Genomic DNA, 22,568 nt, shown 5'->3' on the forward strand with positions numbered 1-22,568 from the left:
CAAATATAAACTTTGCAAGCTCTGATTGATCATGCAAGAAAGGGTTTATGTGGTTTGCTGCAAAAAGTCTTCATAAATGCCCACATGCTACTACTGCAAAACAAGATAGCAACCTATCTCTAGACATTGCCCTAATGGTCCTTCCAACTATATACTATTCGAGTGGTGCTTGGGTGCTTTGTTAGCTAACACTCTATACTACTCTATGTTTACAAGACAAAACAAATCATAAAAGCCAAACAAAATAGGCTTCTTAAGTATACTATAAGCCCTCTTCATGTTGTAAAAAAATATATATAAATTCGAAAGATACAGATATAAATGGATATTATATCGAATACCATATTTATAGATTTGTCTATGACATTCTTAAATTGAGGAGAGTTTTCTCCAAGAGAGGTAGATCCTCTAATTTTTTCATCAAATTTTATTCATATTTTAAAATATTTGATATTAAAATTATTATAATTTATGTGATACATAATAATATTTTAATTTTATAATTAATAAAATAATAATAATTAAATTATGATGTTAGAATGATTAGTTAATTTAATATTTTTAATTCATATAATTAGATATATTTATATTTCAAGAAATTATGTGTGAATTTATATGATTTAATTAGTTTTCAATTTGGAATAATGAATTTAAATTAGTTATTTCATGAAAAAGAATGGATTTTAGGTTAATTATTATTTTATAATATTTTATAATACATTTAAAAATATTAAAAATCTAATTTAATAAGAATGATCAAATTAGGATTTGACTCGAGTTAAGTTGATTAGCGAAATTAGCTTGTGGCCAGGTATATCATAGCTCAAACCCATATAGCTAGACACAACTCAACCCATATGTAATCAAATCCTTAATTTGGGCATGATTTTTTATTTTATTTCTTGCTAATAAATTTTAGAAAATAACTATTCAACATTCCAAGTGTGGTGATATCATTTTTGTCAATAAATTAAATAAAAATAAATATTAAATAAATACTAGTATGGAATATATCATCATCCAATATATAATTACCACATTGAGTCCTATGTTGGATGAGAAGGCTCAAGTCACCTTTTACTCGCCTAAGCTAAAAATGAGTAATAGTAAATTCTCTACTTAAGATGATTATGAACTCTTTTCTTACGAAATTATGACCAGAAAGATAATCATGAACTTTCTTATTACGGAATTATGATTGGAAGATAATCATAAACTTTCTTCTTTTGAAATTATGATCGGGAAGACAATTCTAAAATTTATTCTTATAGAATTATGACTAGAAGATATGAATTATGATTAGGAAGACATTTCTAAACTTTTCTTTCACGAAATTATGGATGAAAAAATAATATTGAACTTTCTTCTTATAGAATTATGACAAGTATAAATGCATATTCTTATAACTAGGAAAAACTTATCTCTGGCTCAGAATTCCATATTCTTATGGCAAGTATGAATGCTCAAACGGACTTTATCTGCATTCCTTATTAAGCTAAGCTTAGTAATAGGAGAAATCAAAAGAACTCCTATTGCATTCCTCACTAAGCTAAGTGGGAGGAACGGGGAGTTATATCCTATCGAGAAGTAGGTTTTCCTACATTACTGAAAAATAAAATTTTTTCTTTGATTTTTTAAAATATTTAAAATTTTATTTTTAACTTAAAAATATATTATATAAAGTCTTGAAATATTTTTTATTCCTTTAAATGTCAAAAATTTATTATTAAATTAAAACATGTCCCTTTTAAGATGTAGAATTTTATTTTTAGGTTGAAACATGTTAAAATTATTCATGTATTTCTAAAATTTTTACCTTAAATGCATGATATTTGATTTATACAACACTTGATTAAGAATACTATTTCCTTCTTATACAGTATATCTTTTAAATTTATTATTATGTTTTAATTACTTATAGTTAGTGAATATATACTTTATTATAATTTCATAATATTATGAAATTGAGTGAATGAGTTAAGTTTTAAGTTGAAATTAGCTTAGAGGGTAGACTTGGTTAATAAGCTGGACACAACCAATAGGCAAGCACAACCCATAGATAGGCCAAAGCCCATAGATAGGCTCAGTTAATATGCCAGGCTCATCTAACATGTTTGTCCTAACCCACATGTCAAGCTCTAGCCCGTTGAACTAAATTATATTTAATTAGTTTAAATGATGATTCCTAATTAATTTGATTTATTTAAGTTTATTTAATCTAAATTTAACCCAATCTAATCTAAATTATATTATTCTAAAATAATTCTAAATTGGTTAAATGATAATTAGATATTGGTTCAACTAGGTTCTAATTAAATTAAGTTCAATTAGATTGATTAAACTAATTAATATTAATAATTTTTTAAAATAAATATTTTAATATATTATTTCATCCATAGATATGACTCGTATAAAATGATGTGTCTCCTTATCGAGGACAGGTATGAGAGCTATCTATAGATATGACCCGTATAAAATGATGTGTCTCCATATCAAGGGCAGGTATGTGGGCAAACACTAGGAGGTTGATCCCCTCGAAGTGATTAAGGAGGGCCGATCCCCTCGAAGTGATCAAGGAGGGTCGATCCCCTCGAAGCGATCGAGGAGGCCGATCCCCTCGAAGTGATCAAGAAGGGTCGATCCTCTCGAAGCGATCAAGGAGGCCGATCCCCTCGAAGCGATCATTATCATTCCCTTTTCTCCCCTTTCTTCCATGACAAAACCTTAGGGTCTTATCAATTGATATTAGAGCGACGATAAGACTTTAGGGTCTTATCATTTGGTATCAGAGCAATGATCCTTGGCGCAGCCCATCGCAGCCTTGCTTCCCTTCTTCCCCACCACCACTACAAGGCAACTTTTTCTTCACCGCTGTCGTTGTTTCCCTAGCCGCTCGACCACCATCGTCGCTGCTGCCCAGCCACCAAGTAGCTATCGTCATCCAAAAAAAAATACAAATAAAAGAGAGAAAGAAGAAGAGAGAAGGTCAGCAGCCCGCATCCCCTGCTTCCGGCCAGCCCACCAGCCGTTGTAGCTTCTCGGCCGACGGACCACCACCGTCGCCGCTATTGCCCAGCCAGCAGCCACCACTGCTGCTGTTGCCCCCCCTAGCCAGCAGCCTTCCCTCCTTGATTCTCCACCCTGCTTGAGTGAGAAGGGCCGCTGCCGCTGTTTCCCGGCCAATGGACCAACGCCCTCGTTGCTTCTACCGTCAGTGACACTGCTCCAACCGCACCACCATCGCTGCCTCCCCTTGGGTCCAGTAACTGCAGCCACATCGACGTAGTCGCCTTCTAGCCCTGGCTCTCTCACCCCACGCTGCAATAGAAACAGGACAGCACCTCTTCCTCCTCGGCAGCTTCGCAGCTACAATGCGGATGCCTTTGACTATACATCAGAAACAAGAACAAGGGATTACCAACTTGCAATCGTACGCAATGGTTGTCGATAACTTAATGAAAGCACAAATGGAAGCATTGGAAATAAGAATTGAGAATCGGCTACAAGAAATCCTTCATGATTTCAAAAAGAGCTTATTGGAGCACTTTAGCAGGTTTAAACAAGATGAGAGCTCAAGTTCTATGTTGAACAGATTGGGAGGTACAGGAAAAGAGCCCCAGGATGGTGACATACACTACCCACGCATTAGGGTAGAATTTCCATGATAGGAATATAATGATCCGACTAATTAGATCTCTAAGGTAGAAATTTTTTTTCGTTTTCACAGAATCCCAGAAGAATCTAAGGTAGAAGTGGCCTCAATCCAGCTCAAGGGAGATGCACTCCAGTGGTATGATTGGTATGAAACTGTCTACGGAGTTCCTTTGTAAGAGAAGTTCAAAAGAGGGCTTCTTGTTCAATTTGGCCCATCCGAATATGAGAATATTGATGGTCAGCTCGCCAAAATTTGTCAGACTTCTACAGTGTTGGAATATCAGAGTATGTTTGAAAGATTGTCAAATCAAGCTAGAGATTGGTCAGAACGATAACTTTTGGATACATTTATTGAAAGGCTTATTCTAGAGATCCGATGTGAAGTTAAGGCTCGTCAACCCCGCACTATGATAGTTGCGATCTTATTCGTACATCTACATGAGAAAAAAATCAATAGGGAAAATCATGGAAATAGAAGTGACAACAACCAGATGATCAATAAGCCACCCACCCCATCTATTCCCAACAAAGCCTTGACACCCGAAGACTAACCCAAGAAGAACTCAAGAAAAATTAAGCAAAGGGTTTGTACTATTATGAAAATTGGAGTATGGAGTACCGATGTAAACAAGGGCAACTTCTGATGATTGAGCCAATTGGAGAGAAACCGGAAGCAAATGAGTTGGACTCCGATCATGAAGGTGTAAAAACTGATAAAGATATTGAAGCCATCACACATACAGTGCATGCATTGACTGGCTACACTAACTCACAAACTATGAAAATTGGAGGAACTTTGAAGCATCAGCCTGTCACTATTTTGGTTAATATAGATAGTACTAATAATTTTATGGACAGGAAAGTTGCAGCCCAACTAGCCCACCACATTGAAGGCTGTGACATATTCGAAGTAAAGATCATTGATGGACGGATTTTAACTTGTGATAGCAAGGCCAGGAGTTTCTTGCAATGATTACTATACTGAAAGACCGACCTATTGCTTATACTATCAAAAAGTAGAGACCATACTTGATCAACGGGTTGTGATAAGTTGCAGATAGACTATGACTGAAGTGCTGAAAGAGAAGCTCCCCGAGATTGATGCTGCTCATCCTTGAGGACAAGACTTATTTGAAGAGGGAGGAATTGTTAGGACCCTTTTTCTAAGCTTTTGAATAATGTTTATCGAGTCTGTTTAATTTAGTTATTTATTCAGTCGGTTTGGTTCAGTTAGAGTTAAGTAGAGGTTTATTTAATATTTATTTATTATTAGAGTTCAAGTCCTGATGGACTCTAGGTGGAACTTTATAAATAGTGATGTAATCCTTTCTTTAAGGAATCAATCAATCAATTAAATGTTATTCCACTCTGTAAACAAACTTTAGGAGGCTGATCCCCTTGAAGTGATCAAGGAGGGTTGATCCCCTTGAAGTGATCAAGGAGGGCCAATCCCCTCGAAGCGATCAAGGAGGCCGATCCCCTCGAAGCGATCATTATCATTCCCTTTTCTCCCCTTTCTTCCACGAGAAGACTGTAGGGTCTTATTGTTGGGAAATCTTGGAGGCGACATCACATGCGTAGCGAAAGAACAAGAAAACAAAATCCTTGATTCCCAAAGAGATGTTCGTCGTCGTGCGAAGATTGGTGCGCAAAATCCGCGAAACTGAAAAACTGCGTATAGAGTAGATTGTGTTACGCAGGCAGTGCTGTCCCCCCGGGCGGCTGCCCCTACAGGGGGGCTTCGCCTACGGGAGTAGCGGCGACAGGCGCCGCTGCCTTGCGGCGCCTCACCCCGCGGGAGAAGCGACCGCAGGCGCCTTTGCCCGCGGGCTGCTAGCCCCGCCGGCCGCAAGCCTGCTGCAAGCAGGCCGCCGACCAGCTGCTACACACACAGACCCTGTGTTGCCTGCTTGCGACTGCGCTGCATGCACGTAGATCGAGGGCAGCAACTGTTGCTGCCCTTTCTCACATTTGCGTAAACGATTTTGACGTCAAAAGTTTCTTCAAAACACAACACACGTAATTCAAAACCAATCTATCGCACGAACAACCTGGCTCTGATACCACTATTGGGATATCTTGGAGGCAACATCACATCTGCAGGGGAAGAACAAGAAAACAAAATCCCTCATTCCCAAAGAGATGTTCGTCGTCATGCGAAGATTGGTGCGCAAAATCCGCAAAACTGAAAAACTGCGTATAGGGTAGATTGTGTTACCTAGGGAGATCGTATATCCCTGTTTCCTTGCAGATCTTTAAGAGAGGGTGAAGGAGGTCAAGCGTCCTCCTCTCTAGCGGTGATCCACACAATAGGGCTGCGACGACGCTCCTCAAAACTCCAGGTCTGCTATAAGGTGGAGAGGGGAAGGAGAATAGGAGAGGCAAGTAGAGGCTCTGAATCCCTCCTATTTATAGAGGTCCATGTCAAACCCTAATGGATCCTCCCCTAGTGGGTATTGGACCTACATCCAATAACCCAAGCCTTTTAGATTATTGGATCTCTATCTAATAATCTCTTATGGACTCTTATTGGATCTCGTCCATGGGATCCAATAATTCAGAGGCTTATTGGATATCCAATAAGACAAGGGCTCCGTCGGATATCTTATATCCGAACCTCTACTCATCGCAATGCCTACCATATGTGTGTGACCCTCTAGGCCCAATATCGAGCTGGCCGTGAGTCATATATGTCAGAACTCCTTCTAACTCAGTGAATTATTATCTCTGTAATAATTCACTCGACTCATTGACTACGGACGTACTAGGCCACTACGTCGTGGTCCCTAGACGATACAAGGGAATCCAATCCATTGGACCTATCTATCCTCAGTTACCGTGTACCTATAGTCCCTCATCCATCTAATATCCCAGAAACCGTATATTGAGCATAGTGCTGTCAGACCCATACGGTTTCTACTCGAGTCTCGCACTAATCGGATTTTCCCGGAGAACACTTTCTCTCTCAACTCGAATGACCCTGGCCAGGGATTTGTCTGAGCAAGAACACATGAGATATTCCTCTCATGACGCCGAGAGTGGATGATCTTCTATCGACACTCAATAGCCCTCGTAAGGTCGACTACCACTCCCAATGATCAATTGTACTAGATCTGGGACAGCCAAACCTATAAGTCTGGTATCAAAGAGTGGAGCACTCATACAGGACATCCTTGGTGTCTTAAGTCTAAGGACCAGATATACCACTAGGACTACGGAATCGCTGTCTGACAATAAGGCATCATCAACCATCCAGCATTCCGTAAGCGGATCAATCAGTGAACTCATTCTCTAATGAGCACTTGTACTATATCCCTAGTGTCCCTACACGAGCAGCTATGAGACTAGCTACATCCATCATATGGACGGGTATACAGCACACTAGTCTGTCTGGTTATCACGATGTCCCTCTCGAGTAACCTATGACCGGGATTATTTAGGATATGTGTTTAAAGATAAATCGATCTCATTTTCGTGATCTCATCACGATCCGATTCCCATTGCACAAATCCAAGGATATCACAATATATTTGTGCATATATGCAATAGTTATAAAGTGATATATGCCAAAATATAATAAACAAAAGGATTCTGTATCAAGTCACACGTGCCATCACTGGCTTGCTGGACACCTATGACTAGCACTTATCAATTGGTATCAGAGCGACGATAAGACTTTAGGGTCTTATCATTTGGTATCATAGCGACGATAAGACTTTAGGATCTTATCACTATCAAAGATGATGGTTAGATGATTCCTTTATTAACTAGTAAGATAAACATGTTCACGTTTTAATGGGTGAAAGATAGCACTTCATTAGTTGTCAGCACAACATGAGTTGATCTCTATCCACTATTAATCATGTGTTTTATTTTAAAATTAATTTATAAAATTTTTATTTTTATTTTTTTATCCATATCTTTTCCGTAATCCGTAACAGGAGATTTGGGCAATCAAAGTTAAGATGGAACTATGTAGGTATGCTTCTGACTTAGACGTAATCAAATAGATCCGTCATAATCAAATAGATCCAAACATTGAGTTTGATCGGAGGGTTGTGATCTATGTGAAGCCACAGGGGCTGCCCTCAGGGGTCCCTCCGCCCTAACGCCCCTCCCCTTCTCCGACCGCCGCTCTATCTGCCTCTCCAGAAGGTTTCAATCACATAGAAATCCCATCGCTTCTCCTTCTCTTTACCCTTGCCTCGCCGTTTACCCTACAGATAGAAAAGCTATTCCAAGGGTTCAAGAAGGGGATCATCGAAGGAGACAGGAGATGCAAGGGGGGGAGGAGGATGAGGAAGAGGTTCTGCGGTGCCAAATCAACGAATGGTACCCCATGTTCAAGCCTCATACTATTCGCACCCTCTTCCACCCCCTCCCCGATCCCTTCCTCCGCTACCTCCTCGGTCTCAACCCCGTCTCCCCACCTCCCCACGCCGACTCCCACAGCGACGACGACGATGACGCGCCGCCGCCGTTCCTCCTTCCCCGTCCCGCGTCCGGCCGCGACCCCTTTCCTCGCCCCGCCGCCGGCATTGACCCCACCTCCCTCCTCGACTGCTCGTCCCAGCTTTCCGTATCCGACGAAGACGAAGCGGAAGCTGACTCCGCCCCGTCGTTTCCCGAGCTAGAGGCGGCGGTCGAGCGGTCCATTACCGCCCTAGGCGGCGCCGCCTTCCCCAAGTTGAACTGGAGCGCACCCAAGGACGCCGCCTGGATCTCCGCCGACGGCACCCTCCGCTGCTCCTCTTTTGCCGACGTTGCTCTCCTCCTTCACTCCTCCGACTCCATCGCCCACGACCTCTCTTCCCACCCACTCCCCTCCTCCTCCTCCTCCTCCTCCTTCCCACTCTTCACCTTTTACCTTGCCCTCCGCAAGTGGTACCCTTCTCTCCGCCCCGAGATGGAGTTCCGCTGCTTCGCCCGCTGCCGCCGCCTCATAGCCATATCCCAGCGCGAAGTCACCAACTTCTACCCCGCCCTTCTCGACCACCGCCACCACATCCTGCCGCTCATCCAGACCTTCTTCTCCGAGGTCGTGGGTCCCACGTTCGAGTCTCAGAACTACACCTTCGACGTTTATGTCACCAGTGACGGGCGGGTGAAGCTTATCGACTTCAACCCATGGCGCGCCTTCACATTACCCCTTCTCTTTACCTGGGATGAGTTGGAGGAAGAAGCATTTAATTCCAAGGAGGAAGAAGTAGACAAAGAGCAGGGAGAAGAAGAAGCAAGATTGGTGGAGTTTCGGATTGTCGAAAGCCAATGTGGGGTGAGGCCAGGGTTGAAGACGGCTGTGCCTTACGACTACTTGGACACAGGGGAAGGAAGTGGGTGGGATCAGTTCTTGAGGAGAGCCGACGAAGAGCTGAGGAAGCAGGCCAAGACAACTTTGCACCCCAGTAATGATGCTTAAAGAAGAACAAAAGATCTTTCAGCTTGATTTCTTATGGATTTCTAACCAGGTCAGTCTCAAAAGAATCACTGCTTCTAGTTTGTGCTTTTTTGCTTCTAACTCTAGACACCAGTAGTCTTAAAAATCACTGGTTTTTGTTGTGACTGCTTGTTATTGGACTGAGTATATAATGTACTTCAAAGAGGATTATTACATCATGGATACTGTACCTCAAACAGCCTCAGTGTTGAAACACTTTGTCTTCTTGATTGTCCCATGCACCCTCGAATCTATTTCATTAGGATCTTTCCCCTTGTAAGAGACAAAATACATAGTTACGCAAAGCTCAGACAAGTGATCGGAGTGGCTATAGAATACATTGCTATTATGTTTGCCAGAGGAAGTTGAAGGTTAACATGGTGAAGAATTGTTTCATAGCATTCAGATAACCTCCTTTTGTATAGTGTCTACTATCTTGTTAGCCTTCTGCAATGATATAACAATTGCACTTGGCAGGGTTTGATGTTTGCTATAGCCAATGATATAACAATTGCTGTAGCCAATGCTATCTTGTTACTTTTATGTCTATCCCTTAAATCTTACTCAAGGCAAAAGCAAAACTAAAAGTTTGTGTTTGAAACATGATGGAACTAACATATATTATTCAAGTGTTCATACATCTAATATGGAGTCCACTCCTGCAGGTTGTAGGTTTTATTGCTACTGGATGTTTGGCCTCATTTCTATCTTCCAGGTTCAGTTCCTCCCCTTACCAACCAAAGCCACCCCAAGGCCACCCCTTGCAAAAAGAACTAAAAACTTCTACAGTAAAAATAAGAAAAGTGAATTGACATGTTATTGTTTAGATGGAGCAGAGTAATATTGTAAATCATTTGAAGATGTCCTATATAGATATGAATAAAGCATACAACAATATGGAAATGAAAATTTGTTTCCATTGACCAACATTTTCTTCATCGAAACATTCTCCTATGAATTGTACAGCTGGTGGTTGTAAAGCATATCTCTTACCTGATATGTGACCTTGGATGGATTGAACATATACTATGGCCTTGTTTCAAATTATGTGAGCCCTCTAGAAATTGGTCCAAGTCTATCAAGTAAAAAAACCTAGGAGTCATTTTAGACAACCATGTAGGAAAGTTGCCCTGATGGTCACCGTGGAAGCTATAATTCCTCTTAGATCTTCTTGCCTAGATGAAGAGTTTGAGATAATTAGTTTTGTCGTGTTTTCTGCATCCAAGGGATAAACATATTTTGAAGAGAAACAAACCACGGTTCCATTTGACAAAATATTTTCCTTCGGTAAGAAGGTTCATACAATTTGTTACAATAAAAATACACTAATATCTTTGTGGCTCAGATGCAGAGTTTGCTTATTATAAGGTGACTTATAACTAAAGAAACTTTGCTTAAAATTTAGAATGGGAGATTTTTCATAAATAAAGAGAGCATGAGGTGACTTTGAACTTTCAGTATTATTGTTCTTCATTTGTGAAAGAGAGTATACTTTAACACAAACATATGAGCTAGTTTAAGTTTCTTTCATGCAATGATACCATAAATTAAAGTTGTTTCACCATTTGTAGGTTTGAAATTATGGGGGCTGGCTCTACTGAACTTTATACCGGGCAAAGTGTGAGGACAGATGTCATGAGGAATCTCAGTTGCCAACAAGCCATTAACTGCATGTGTAGGTTTTTTTGTCGACCTGTGCCCTTGTTAATCTTTAAGTAAACAATTGTGCTGTGTTTTGGTTAATCTAGACGCACTAGTGCTACTTATACTCGAGTTTAGTTTGCTTCAAACTTCTTTGGTGAATGATACAAATTAACTGGAAGCTTTTCCATGTATGATTTATGTGCGCTGCTGGAATTGTTTTCAATGGATTGAATAGGCCGTGGATTGCTATGTAAATTTCTAAATAAAACGAAGACTCATATGTTGACGCAATGCATGGTGTTATATTTCTCCTTTGGAATTCTCCTGGTTATAACTGATGATGTTGAGTTCATCTTGTTGCATCTATTCTTGAAAATTCTATTAAAATATTGGTTCAGACAGGTCCAACTTGCGACAGAAGTCTATCAATCAACTGAGGGCTTTGTTCGAGTACAACACTAGTCAGGATTTGTGGTTTTAAAATGACAGGAAGAAAGAATTCGTCATCGACAGGAAGAAAGAATTCGTCATTGACAGGAAGGTAATGCATCATCTTCATCGGACTCATTATGACACAGAGGCCTTTCGAACCGGAATATACAGAAGAGCAGCAATCACGCTTTGGTTCACTGGAGATGTCTCCGGACAGACTAATGCCTCCTGTTTGCAGTCTGCTGGACAAGATAGCAATTCAAACAAGTAACTTCCCTGTAGACTCAAACCCTGAAAGCCGTGATAGAAGGAAGTGCCAAAACATTTTAATTTCTCTGATACACCGCATCCTATAGCGAGGAAATGAAGCTTCGACTATTTGTACAGGCCAAAAGACACAGAGGAGAGAACATGGTGAGGATTCGGAAGGCGGTGCCAAGGAAGGCAAGGGGCTCCTTAGCGGCGTGGCCACCGCCGAGACTCGTCGCCCAGTTCTTTTCTGAACCTACATAAATGTAATCCTCAATCTGACTTGAGTTGAAGAAACTAAATTATTTTTCTTTCGTTTTACTACAATAAAAACTATATGGTTAGTTTTGATCGTAGGAAGAACATACGGTATATATATATATATATATAATGACAAATGAGGATTTCAAACATCCAGAATCAATGGTAAGATGTATAAAGAAGCAATATCATATATAAAAAACAGACCAAGATATAAAGAATGATCGAAGGGAGAAGATCATATTGGGAAATTACAGATTCAAACATCAAAAGAAATACACCCTAGCCCTAAACAGATAGAAGATCAAAAGAAGTTGAACGAGAAGAACATTATGGAACATCGAATCCGAATAACCAAGAAACAAAAAGTGACCCTCAATCTAAAACAAGACATAATCAAGAAATAGGAGGGCCAACCCCCTTAATAGCAAGTACGGTACATCCCGTGATGTTGGGCTTCTGCCTGTACCCATCCTCACCGCTTGCATCATTCCCAAGATCTCGAAATGATAGAAAACTAGAATTGAATCCTTCCCCCCCTATCACAAACAAGACATGATCAAGATAACGAATAGCTAAACGGGTGCATACGAGGGTGTCGACGATGGTGCACCGCCCAGATGACAGGCAACAACTTGATCCTCCTCGAAGCGCCATTTCCAAGTCTCCTTCAAGATCGGAACGAGCTCAATGTTCCAACCGAGAGCGCTACCGAAGCCCAACTAAATCGAACCAATATAACACAAAGGCTAGTGGACGCCAAAGCACATATGAAAACGTCATAACTCTAATAAAAGTCTCCAACCAGAGGATAATTACAACCTGATTGATTATGAAATCAAAAGCAACATCGAAATCGATTTCTCTAACATCAATTATTCTTCTTCCTCTTCAGCATGTTCTTGAACCAGTAGGCCGATTCCTTTGGGTATCGCATGTTCGTCTTAAAGTCCACGTAAACCAGACCAAACCTCGAAGTGTAACCCAACCTCCACTCGAAGTTATCAAGGAGAGACCATGCAAAGTATCCGATCACCGTCGCACCATCATCCATCGCCCTCTTCAGCTCGGTGATGTAGCTCTTGTAGAAGTTGATCCTCTTAGTGTCGCGCAAACCTTCTGGTAGAGTGACATTGCCTGGCTGATCCATTCCTACGATCATCATCAACATCATCAACATCATCATCATCATCGTCGTCGTCGTCGTCTTCGTTTTCAAGAGATCAGAAACTGTGATTACAACGGAGCGAGGAGACCATAGAATGTTTCATACCATTTTCTGCGAGGATGATGACTGGATCACCATAATTTACCTTCACGTAGGTCACAGCTTTGTACATTCCCCATGGAACTATGTAGAGCCAGCCGGAGTAGGCCTGAGTAAAATTCCATTACTAAAAGGTTAATCAACAGTTGCTTGTCAAGTGTAGATCAACGCAAGTCACAGATTAGGTGAAAAAGTATTTTAATGAGAAGAAGAAAAGGCATGGTTTTACCTGTGGACCAATCGGGACACCATCTCGGTCAACTGCAAGATATGGAAATGTAAGAAAGAAGGTTAACACAAAGAATGAAGCTATTACAAGGGATCAGCAAATCTAACATTTGAATTCGACGTGCCAGTCGTCTTGGTAGCTGACAGGTTTGGGATTGGTGACTCCATTATCCTTCATGTAGTAAGACGTGTATTGGTTGACACCAACATAATCATAAGAACCTTTCACCATCTTCACTTGATCAGCGGTGAATTTAGGAAGCCTGTCCTTGACAATTTCTCGAATTGATTTTGGATAGTATCCATATGTTAGAGGGTGAAGAAACCTGCAAACAGAGAAAGAGATCAATCGGTCACTTAGAGAGTATATACTCAATTGGAATAGGCTGCATTGTTACCATCCAAGGTGGAAATCCCTGGCTCTCTGGGCCGCAGCTTCGTCATTTGCTGAGTGTGTATAAGGCTCGTACCAAACGAAATCCAAAAGAATGCCAATTTTGCCTTTCTGATCTACCTGAATAGAGAGAACACAACAAGAAACATATGTTGATCATGGTCATATGTTGTATGACAGAATCATGACTTGTGTGCACAAGTCCAAACCTGATACTTTTCGCGATATCTCTTCACTGCAGCTGCATGTGATAAGATGAGATTATGAGTGACGATGTAAGGCTCTGTGGCTGAGTTTCCACCAAATTTGCAGTTGGTACATCTTCCAGGGGCATGAAAGCCACTGTCATAACCGAGAGCTGACACCACCCTGGGCTCATTGAATGTGAACCAGTTCTTGACTCTATCTCCATACCTCTCAAAGCAGAAGTCTGCATAGTTGGCAAATGCATCCCTGCATGATACAACTCATCAGACGGGCTTAAACAATCTCCAATGATTTATAATGCAAAGAGCATTATAGATTAAGGCATTGTCAGCAGCCAAGGGCTTACACTATCTTGGGGCTCAGCCAACCCAGATACTCTTTATGAAGTGCCAATGGAAGATCGTAGTGATAGAGATTTGCATAGGGAGTAATGCCTGAAACAAAAAATAGAACGAAAAAAGATTGTCGTTTGTTTCTTTTGATCATTAAACGTATAAAGTTTACCTTGCAGTATCAAGTAGTCGATTAGCCGGTCATAATAGTCTACGCCTTGCCAATTAATCTCTCCAGTTCCATCTAGAAAACAGAAGTCGTTATCTAACAGGAGTGGATGATGCAAAATTGGTATAGATCAAAGATGAGGACCGGATGATAAAAAAAATAATAGAAAAATATGTTTCCAGTACTTGGAAAAATCCTGCTCCAGGAGATGGAGAACCGATATGCATCAAAGTTGAACTTCTTCATGATGTCGACATCTTCCTAAACCATGAGATGTTACCAAGTTAACATTCTTTAACTCAACAATGAGAAATCAAAACCTATGAATTTCTATAGGCCGTAGCGACTTGATAAAGACCATAAACTACTCTACCTTGTAGTGATGGTATTCATCAACTGATACGTCAGCAGTGGCATTGTTGGGAATCATACCTGCGATCAACCAACACACACGAATAGAAATCCTCCAAGCAAAAATATTGAACCATTTCAGTGAAGAGGATGAAGTAAAAGAGAATGAGAAAGACTGCATGATACCCGGAACCCTAACAAATGCATCCCATATGCACGGTCCCCTACCGCCCTTGAGCGCCATGCCTTCGACTTGGTAGGCGGAGGCTGCAGTGCCGAAGACAAGCCCTCGGGAAATGCATCACGGTTTAGTTGGTGGGAGTGAGCTCCAGCCGCGAAGCATGGATTGATTGATAAGATGAAGAGCAAGAAGACTACAAAGGATGAGAACAAGATGGAACACATCTTAGAACATAGATGATAATGTGGATGTAAGATCTTATATTTATAGGAGGGCTGAAGAGCGGAAAGCATACATTTATGGAACACCTCTTAGAACTCAGGATTATTTGGGATTGAATAGTTGATCCGTTAACCACTTGCTTGAATGGATAGCGTTTGAGAACAAATCTAAATCTATGAAGATTTGTTCTGTATCGATTTATTATTGTAATTATTATAATGTATATGATACATAATAATATTTTAATTTTAAAAATATATGATTAATAAGTCATAATTATTGAATTGTGATGTTACAATGATTAGTTAATTTAATGTTAATAATAGTTATAATTTATTTAATTAGACATATTTATGTTTTAAAAAAATTATGTATGAATTTTTATTATTTAATTAATTTTAAATTTGGAATCATAAATTTATATTAGTTATTTCTTAAAAAAGAATAGATTTAGAGTTAACTATTAATTTATAATATTTTTAAAAATATTAAAATATAATTTAATAAGAAGGATAAAATTGAGGTCTGACGTACGAGAAGAATGAGAACCGGATAGAACATATCTTGAATGTAGTCTTATGTGGGTAGGAGACTATGCAAAAGACATTTATAAGAAGACAGACGTCAAAGTTTAAGAGATTCGAGTGGATTATTTAGGATTGAATAGTTGATCCGTTAACCACCTACTTGAATGGATAGCGTTTGGGAACAAATCTAAATCTATGAAGATTTGTTATGTATCGAGTTATTATTGTAATAATTATAATGTATATGATACATAATAATATTTTAAATTTAAAATATATGATTAATAAATCATAATTATTGAATTGTGATATTAGAATGATTAGTTAATTTAATGTTAATAATAGTTATAATTTATTTAATTAGACATATTTATATTTTAAAAAATTATATATGAATTTTATTGTTTAATTAGTTTTAAACTTGGAATCATAAATTTATATTAATTATTTCATGAAAAAAAATGAATTTAGAGTTAACTATTTATTTATAATATTTTTAAAAATATTAAAATCTAATTTAATAAGAGTGATCAAATTGAGGTCTGATGTACGAAAAGAATGAGAACCGGATAGAACATATCTTGAATATAATCTGATTATGTGGGTAGGAGACTATGCAGAAGACATTTATAAAAAGACAGACGTAAAAGTTTAAGAGGTTCGAGTGGATTAGAACTCAGGATTATTTAGGATTGAATAGTTGATTCATTAACCACCTGCTTGAACTAATAGCAACCGATAGAAGATTTATTCTATATCGATTTATTATTGTAATGATTCATGATTTTTCTTTCTTAATATATATCGAACTATATTGTTTGCGTAATTTGGTTAAAGAAATAATTAAATTTGATTTCATGTGGTTAAGTTAGAATTTTTGTCAATTAATTATATTAGTAATTGATTTATTTCCTAATGAGCATTATATTTTTTTTAAAAAATAATATAAAATTTATTTTTATCTGTGAATAAATAAATAATATATTTCTATTTTTTATCATAATTAAATTAAAAATAAAATATATTATTTATTTTTCTTCTCCTTTAATCTTATATGAGATTTGAAAAGAGATTCCTCGAAAAAAGATATATATTTTATTAATTTTTATTAAGATTTTAAAATATTTAATATTAAAATTATTATAATGTGTATGATACGTAATAATATTTTAATTTTAAAATTTTATGATTAATAAATCATAATTATTGAATTGTGAAGTTAAAATGATGAGTTAATTTAATGTTAATAATAGCTATAATTTATTTAATTAGACATATTTATGTTTTAAGAAATTATATGTGAATTTTTATTATTTAATTAGTTTTAAACTTGGAATCATAAATTTATATTAGTTATTTCATGAAAAATAATAGATCTAGAGTTAACTATTATTTTATAATATTTTAAAATATTTTTTAAAAATTAAAAATTAATTTAATAAGAGTGATCAAATTAAGGTATAACGCACAAGAAGAACGATGAGAATTAGATGGAACACATCTTGAATGTAATCTGATGATGTGGGTGGGAGACTATATAGAAGACATTTATAGGAGGGCAGAATAGTGGAAGGCGTAGAAGTTCAAGAGGTTCGGATAAGAACTCAGGATTATTTAGGATTGAACAGTTGATCCGTAAACCCTCATTTGAGACCTACTTGAACGGATAGCAGTTGGACATGAGGTACGTATGTGAGCATGAGAACTATATGAATGGATAACAGTTAGACATGAGGTACGTATTTGAGCATGGAAATTACTTGACGGGTAGTAATTGGATTATCTATAATGATTTGTTCTATCGAGTATCAATTTATTATTGTAATCATCCATTATTTTTCTTTTAACATGTATCAAACTACCTTGTGTAATGTGGTTAAAGAAATAATTAAATTTTATTTCCTATGGATAAGTTAGAATTTTTATCAATTAAATATATTATTAATTGATTTGTTTCTTAATTAGTAATTTTTTTAAAAAAATAATATAAATTTTATTTTTATATGTGAATAAATAAATATTATATTTCTATTTTTATCTATGAAAGTAAAATAAATAAATAAATAATAAATATATTATTTACTTTTCTTCTCCTTTATTTCTACGAGGGTTGAAAAGAGATTCCTCGAAGAAAGATCGATATTTTTTATTAATTTTTATTAAAATTTTAAAATATTTAATATTAAATTATTATAATGTATATGATACGTAATAATATTTTAATTTTAAATTTTTATGATTAATAAATTATAATTATTGAATTATGATGTTAGAATGATTAGTTAATTTAATTTTAATGATTGTAATAATTTATTTAATTAGACATATTTATGTTTTAAGAAATTATATATGAATTTTTATTATTTAATTAGTTTTAAATTTGGAATCATAAATTTATATTAGTTATTTCATTAAAAAGAATGGATTTAGAGTTAACTATTATTTTATAATATTTTAAAAATATTAAAAATCTAATTTTATAAAAAATGATTAAATTGAGGTCTGACTCCAGGTAGATTGATTAGATAGATTAGCCTATCTAGTCAAGTATTTTTTAACCCATATTTTAGATTAAGTTGATGATATTGATATAATTATTTACATGTAGTATTTGTAACTATGCGGGATGATTCACAATGTTATAATATTTTATTATATTATTTATTGACGTGATAATTAAATTCTTCCTCCGTTCAAAGGAATGTTTAGAGTAAAAATACGATATAAGTTAGGTATGCATCTTCGTTCATCCACTGTTTAGAGAGCATATAAGAATGTATGATATATATTTTTGTTATTTGAATATTATATATGACATCACGATATGTTACATATGATTAATGAATAATTTTATTTACTATATAAAAATTATTATTAAATTTCCGATAAGGTAATTACAAGTTACCCCATATTCAACGAATGGTATCCCATGTTCTGCGGTGCCAAATCAACGAATGGTATCCCATGTTCAAGCCTCATACTATTCGCACCCTCTTCCACCCACTCCCCGATCCCTTCCTCCGCTACCTCGGTCTCAAACCCGTCTCCCCACGCCGACTCCCACAGCGACGACGACGATGACGCGCCGCTCTATTCCTCCTTCCCCGCCCCGCCTCCGGTCCGGCCGCGGCCCCCTTCCTCGCCCCGCCGCCGGCATCGACCCCACCTCCCTTCTCGACCGCTCCTCCCAGCTCTCCGTATCCGACGAAGACGAAGCGGAAGCTGACTCCGCCCCGTCGTTTCCCGAGCTTGAGGCGGCGGTCGAGCGGTCCATTACCGCCCTAGGCGGCGCCGCCTTCCCCAAGTTGAACTGGAGCGCACCCAAGGACGCAGCCTGGATCTCCGCCGACGGCACCGTCCGCTGCTCCTCCTTCGCTGACGTTGCCCTTCTCCACTCCTCCGACTCCATCGCCCCGAGATGGAGTTCCGCTGCTTCGCCCGCTGCCGCCGCCTCATAGCCAAATCCCAGCGCGAAGTCACCAACTGCTACCACGCCCTTCTCGACCGCCGCCACCACATTCTGCCTCTCATCCAGACCTTCTTCTCCGAGGTCGTGGGTCCCACGTTCGAGTCTCAGAACTACACCTTCGACGTTTATGTCACCAGTGACGGGCGGGTGAAGCTTATCGACTTCAACCCATGGCGTACCCATTCTCTTTACCTGGGAGGAGTCGGAGGAAGAAGTAGACAAAGAGCCGGGAGAAGAAGAAGCAAGATTGGTGGAGTTTCGGATTGTCGAAAGCCAATGTGGGGTGAGGCCAGGGTTGAAGACGGCTGTGCCTTACGACTACTTGGACACAGGGGAAGGAAGTGGGTGGGATCAGTTCTTGAGGAGAGCGGACGAGGAGCTGAGGAAGCAGGCCCAGACAATTTTGCACCCCAGTGATGATGCTTAAAGAAGAACAAAAGATCTTTCAGCTTGATTTCTTATGGATATCTAACCAGGTCAGTCTCAAAAGAATCACTGCTTCTAGTTTGTACTTTTTTGCTTCTAACTCTAGACACCAGTAGTCTTAAAAATCACTGGTTTTTGTTGTGACTGCTTGTTATTGGACTGAGTATATAATGTACTTCAAAGAGGATTATTACATCATGGATACTGTACCTCAAACAGCCTCAGTGTTGAAACACTTTGTCTTCTTGACTGTCCCATGCACCCTCGAATCTATTTCATTAGAATCTTTCCCCTTGTAAGAGACAAAATACATAGTTACGAAAAGCTCAGACAAGTGATCGGAGTGGCTATAGAATACATTGCTATTATGTTTGCCAGAGGAAGTGGAAGGTTAACATGGTGAAGAATTGTTTCATAGCATTCAGATAACCTCCTTTTGTATAGTGTCTACTATCTTGTTAGCCTTCTGCAATGATATAACAATTGCACTTGGCAGGGTTTGATGTTTGCTATAGCCAATGATATAACAATTGCTGTAGCCAATGCTATCTTGTTACTTTTATGTCTATCCCTTAAATCTTACTCAAGGCAAAAGCAAAACTAAAAGTTTGTGTTTGAAACATGATGGAACTAACATATATTATTCAAGTGTTCATACATCTAATATGGAGTCCACTCCTGCAGGTTGTAGGTTTTATTGCTACTGGATGTTTGGCATCATTTCTATCTTCCAGGTTCAGTTCCTCCCCTTACCAACCAAAGCCACCCCAAGGCCACCCCTTGCAAAAAGAACTAAAATTGCTACAGTAAAAATAAGAAAAGTAAATTGACATGTTATTGTTTAGATGGAGCAGAGTAATATTGTAAATCATTTGAAGATGTCCTATATATATATGAATAAAGCATACAACAATATGGAAATGAAAATTTGTTTCCATTGACCAACATTTTCTTCATCGAAACCTTCTCCTATGAAATGTACAGCTGGTGGTTGTAAAGCATATCTCTTACATGATATGTGACCTTGGATGGATTGAACATATCCTATGGCCTTGTTTCAAATTATGTGAGCCCTCTAGAAATTGGTCCAAGTCTATCAAGTAAAAAAACCTAGGAGTCATTTTAGACAACCATGTAGGAAAGTTGCCTTGATGGTCACCGTGGAAGCTGTAATTCCTCTTAGATCTTCTTGCCTAGATGAAGAGTTTGAGATAATTAGTTTTGTCGTGTTTTCTGCATCCAAGGGATAAACATATTTTGAAGAGAAACAAACCACGGTTCCATTTGACAAAATATTTTCCTTCAGTAAGGAGGTTCATACAATTTGCTACAATAAAAATACACTAATATCTTTGTGACTCAGATGCAGAGTTTGCTTATTATAAGGTGACTTCTAACTAAAGAAACTTTGCTTCAAATTTAGAATGGGAGAGTTTTCATAAATAAAGAGAGCATGAGAGAGTAGGGTAGTTTTCTCCTTAGCTATTCATATATTTTGAAACAAACGTCGTATAGTTGAACTTTCAGCATAGTTGTTCTTCATTTGTGAAAGAGAGTATACTTTAACACAAACATATGAGCTAGTTTAAGTTTCTTTCATGCAATGATACCATAAATTAAAGTTGTTTCACCATTTGTAGGTTTGAAATTATGGGGGCTGGCTCTACTGAACATTATACCGGGCAAAGTCTGAGGACAGATGTCATGAGGAATCTCAGTTGCCAACAAGCCATTAACTGCATGTGTAGGTTTTTTTGTCGACCTGTGCCCTTGTTAATCTTTAAGCAAACAATTGTGCTGTGTTTTGATAAATCTAGACCCGCTAGTGTTACTTATACTCGAGTTTAGTTTGCTTCAAACTTCTTTGGTGAATGATACAAATTAACTGGAAGCTTTTCCATGTATGATTTATGTGCGCTGCTGGAATTGTTTTCAATGGATTGAATAGGCCGTGGATTGCTATGTAAATTTCTAAATAAAACGAAGACTCATATGTTGACGCAATGCATGGTGTTATATTTCTCCTTTGGAATTCTCCTGGTTATAACTGATGATGTTGAGTTCATCTTGTTGCATCTATTCTTGAAAATTCTATTAAAATATTGGTTCAGACAGGTCCAACTTGCGACAGAAGTCTATCAATCAACTGAGGGCTTTGTTCGAGTACAACACTAGTCAGGATTTGTGGTTTTAAAATGACAGGAAGAAAGAATTCGTCATCGACAGGAAGAAAGAATTCGTCATTGACAGGAAGGTAATGCATCATCTTCATCGGACTCATTATGACACATAGAGGCCTTTCGAACCGGAATATACAGAAGAGCAGCAATCACGCTTTGGTTCACTGGAGATGTCTCCGGACAGACTAATGCCTCCTGTTTGCAGTCTGCTGGACAAGATAGCAATTCAAACAAGTAACTTCCCTGTAGACTCAAACCCTGAAAGCCGTGATAGAAGGAAGTGCCAAAACATTTTAATTTCTCTGATACACCGCATCCTATAGCGAGGAAATGAAGCTTCGACTATTTGTACAGGCCAAAAGACACAGAGGAGAGAACATGGTGAGGATTCGGAAGGCGGTGCCAAGGAAGGCAAGGGGCTCCTTAGCGGCGTGGCCACCGCCGAGACTCGTCGCCCAGTTCTTTTCTGAACCTACATAAATGTAATCCTCAATCTGACTTGAGTTGAAGAAACTAAATTATTTTTCTTTCGTTTTACTACAATAAAAACTATATGGTTAGTTTTGATCGTAGGAAGAACATACGGTATATATATATATATATATATATATATATATATATATATATATATATATATATATATATATATATATATATATATATATATATATATATATATATATATATATATATATATATATATAATGACAAATGAGGATTTCAAACATCCAGAATCAATGGTAAGATGTATAAAGAAGCAATATCATATATAAAAAACAGACCAAGATATAAAGAATGATCGAAGGGAGAAGATCATATTGGGAAATTACAGATTCAAACATCAAAAGAAATACACCCTAGCCCTAAACAGATAGAAGATCAAAAGAAGTTGAACGAGAAGAACATTATGGAACATCGAATCCGAATAACCAAGAAAC

At 37.9% G+C, this 22,568-nt stretch overlaps 2 protein-coding genes and 1 pseudogene across 5 annotated transcripts; 2 read left to right on the plus strand and 1 right to left on the minus strand.

Annotated features, from left to right (window-relative positions):
- Nucleotides 1-7,708: 7,708 nt before the first annotated feature.
- Nucleotides 7,709-22,195, plus strand: LOC103979240 (uncharacterized). Of its 4 annotated transcripts, none has more exons than XR_671240.3 (3): nucleotides 7,709-9,122; nucleotides 21,091-21,194; nucleotides 21,562-22,195. XR_671240.3 is itself a non-coding variant. In XM_009395308.3 (2 exons), exon 1 carries the CDS (start codon nucleotides 7,931-7,933, stop codon nucleotides 9,071-9,073), a length of 1,143 nt encoding a protein of 380 aa, XP_009393583.2. In that variant the 5' UTR covers nucleotides 7,709-7,930; the 3' UTR covers nucleotides 9,074-9,122; nucleotides 21,091-21,454. The 4 variants fall into 4 exon arrangements, 2 of the variants coding, with proteins under 2 accessions (XP_009393583.2, XP_064990979.1); XR_010492819.1 differs by lacking the exons at nucleotides 21,091-21,194; nucleotides 21,562-22,195 and adding exons at nucleotides 9,757-9,806; nucleotides 10,663-11,026; XM_009395308.3 differs by lacking the exon at nucleotides 21,562-22,195 and having other exon boundaries at nucleotides 21,091-21,454.
- On the minus strand, nucleotides 12,447-14,902 carry LOC135637690 (beta-glucosidase 26-like). The gene is made up of 11 exons (XM_065150407.1): nucleotides 14,812-14,902; nucleotides 14,648-14,706; nucleotides 14,460-14,535; nucleotides 14,278-14,349; nucleotides 14,120-14,207; nucleotides 13,776-14,019; nucleotides 13,571-13,686; nucleotides 13,281-13,498; nucleotides 13,174-13,205; nucleotides 12,951-13,053; nucleotides 12,447-12,829 (listed from the first exon to the last, which is right to left on the minus strand). Exons 1-11 carry the CDS (start codon nucleotides 14,867-14,869, stop codon nucleotides 12,549-12,551), a joined length of 1,347 nt encoding a protein of 448 aa, XP_065006479.1. The 5' UTR covers nucleotides 14,870-14,902; the 3' UTR covers nucleotides 12,447-12,548.
- Nucleotides 18,508-22,195, plus strand: LOC135628317 (uncharacterized; annotated as a pseudogene).
- Nucleotides 22,196-22,568: the final 373 nt, after the last annotated feature.

The sequence above is a fragment of the Musa acuminata genome, chromosome BXJ1-3 (genome assembly GCF_036884655.1).
Source record: "Musa acuminata AAA Group cultivar baxijiao chromosome BXJ1-3, Cavendish_Baxijiao_AAA, whole genome shotgun sequence".
In the NCBI taxonomy this organism is placed as follows: domain Eukaryota; kingdom Viridiplantae; phylum Streptophyta; class Magnoliopsida; order Zingiberales; family Musaceae; genus Musa; species Musa acuminata.

Bases quoted from the DNA above. Each gene is read 5' to 3' on its own strand.
- LOC103979240 (XM_009395308.3), top strand. From the start codon at position 7,931: ATGCAAGGGGGGGAGGAGGATGAGGAAGAGGTTCTGCGGTGCCAAATC.
- LOC135637690 (XM_065150407.1), bottom strand. From the start codon at position 14,869: ATGGCGCTCAAGGGCGGTAGGGGACCGTGCATATGGGATGCATTTGTT. The intron at 14,707-14,811 runs GTATCATGCAGT...GGTTGATCGCAG, and splicing joins TGCATTTGTTAGGGTTCCGG to GTATGATTCCCAACAATGCC. The intron at 14,208-14,277 runs GTAAACTTTATA...TTTTTGTTTCAG, and splicing joins CGACTACTTGATACTGCAAG to GCATTACTCCCTATGCAAAT.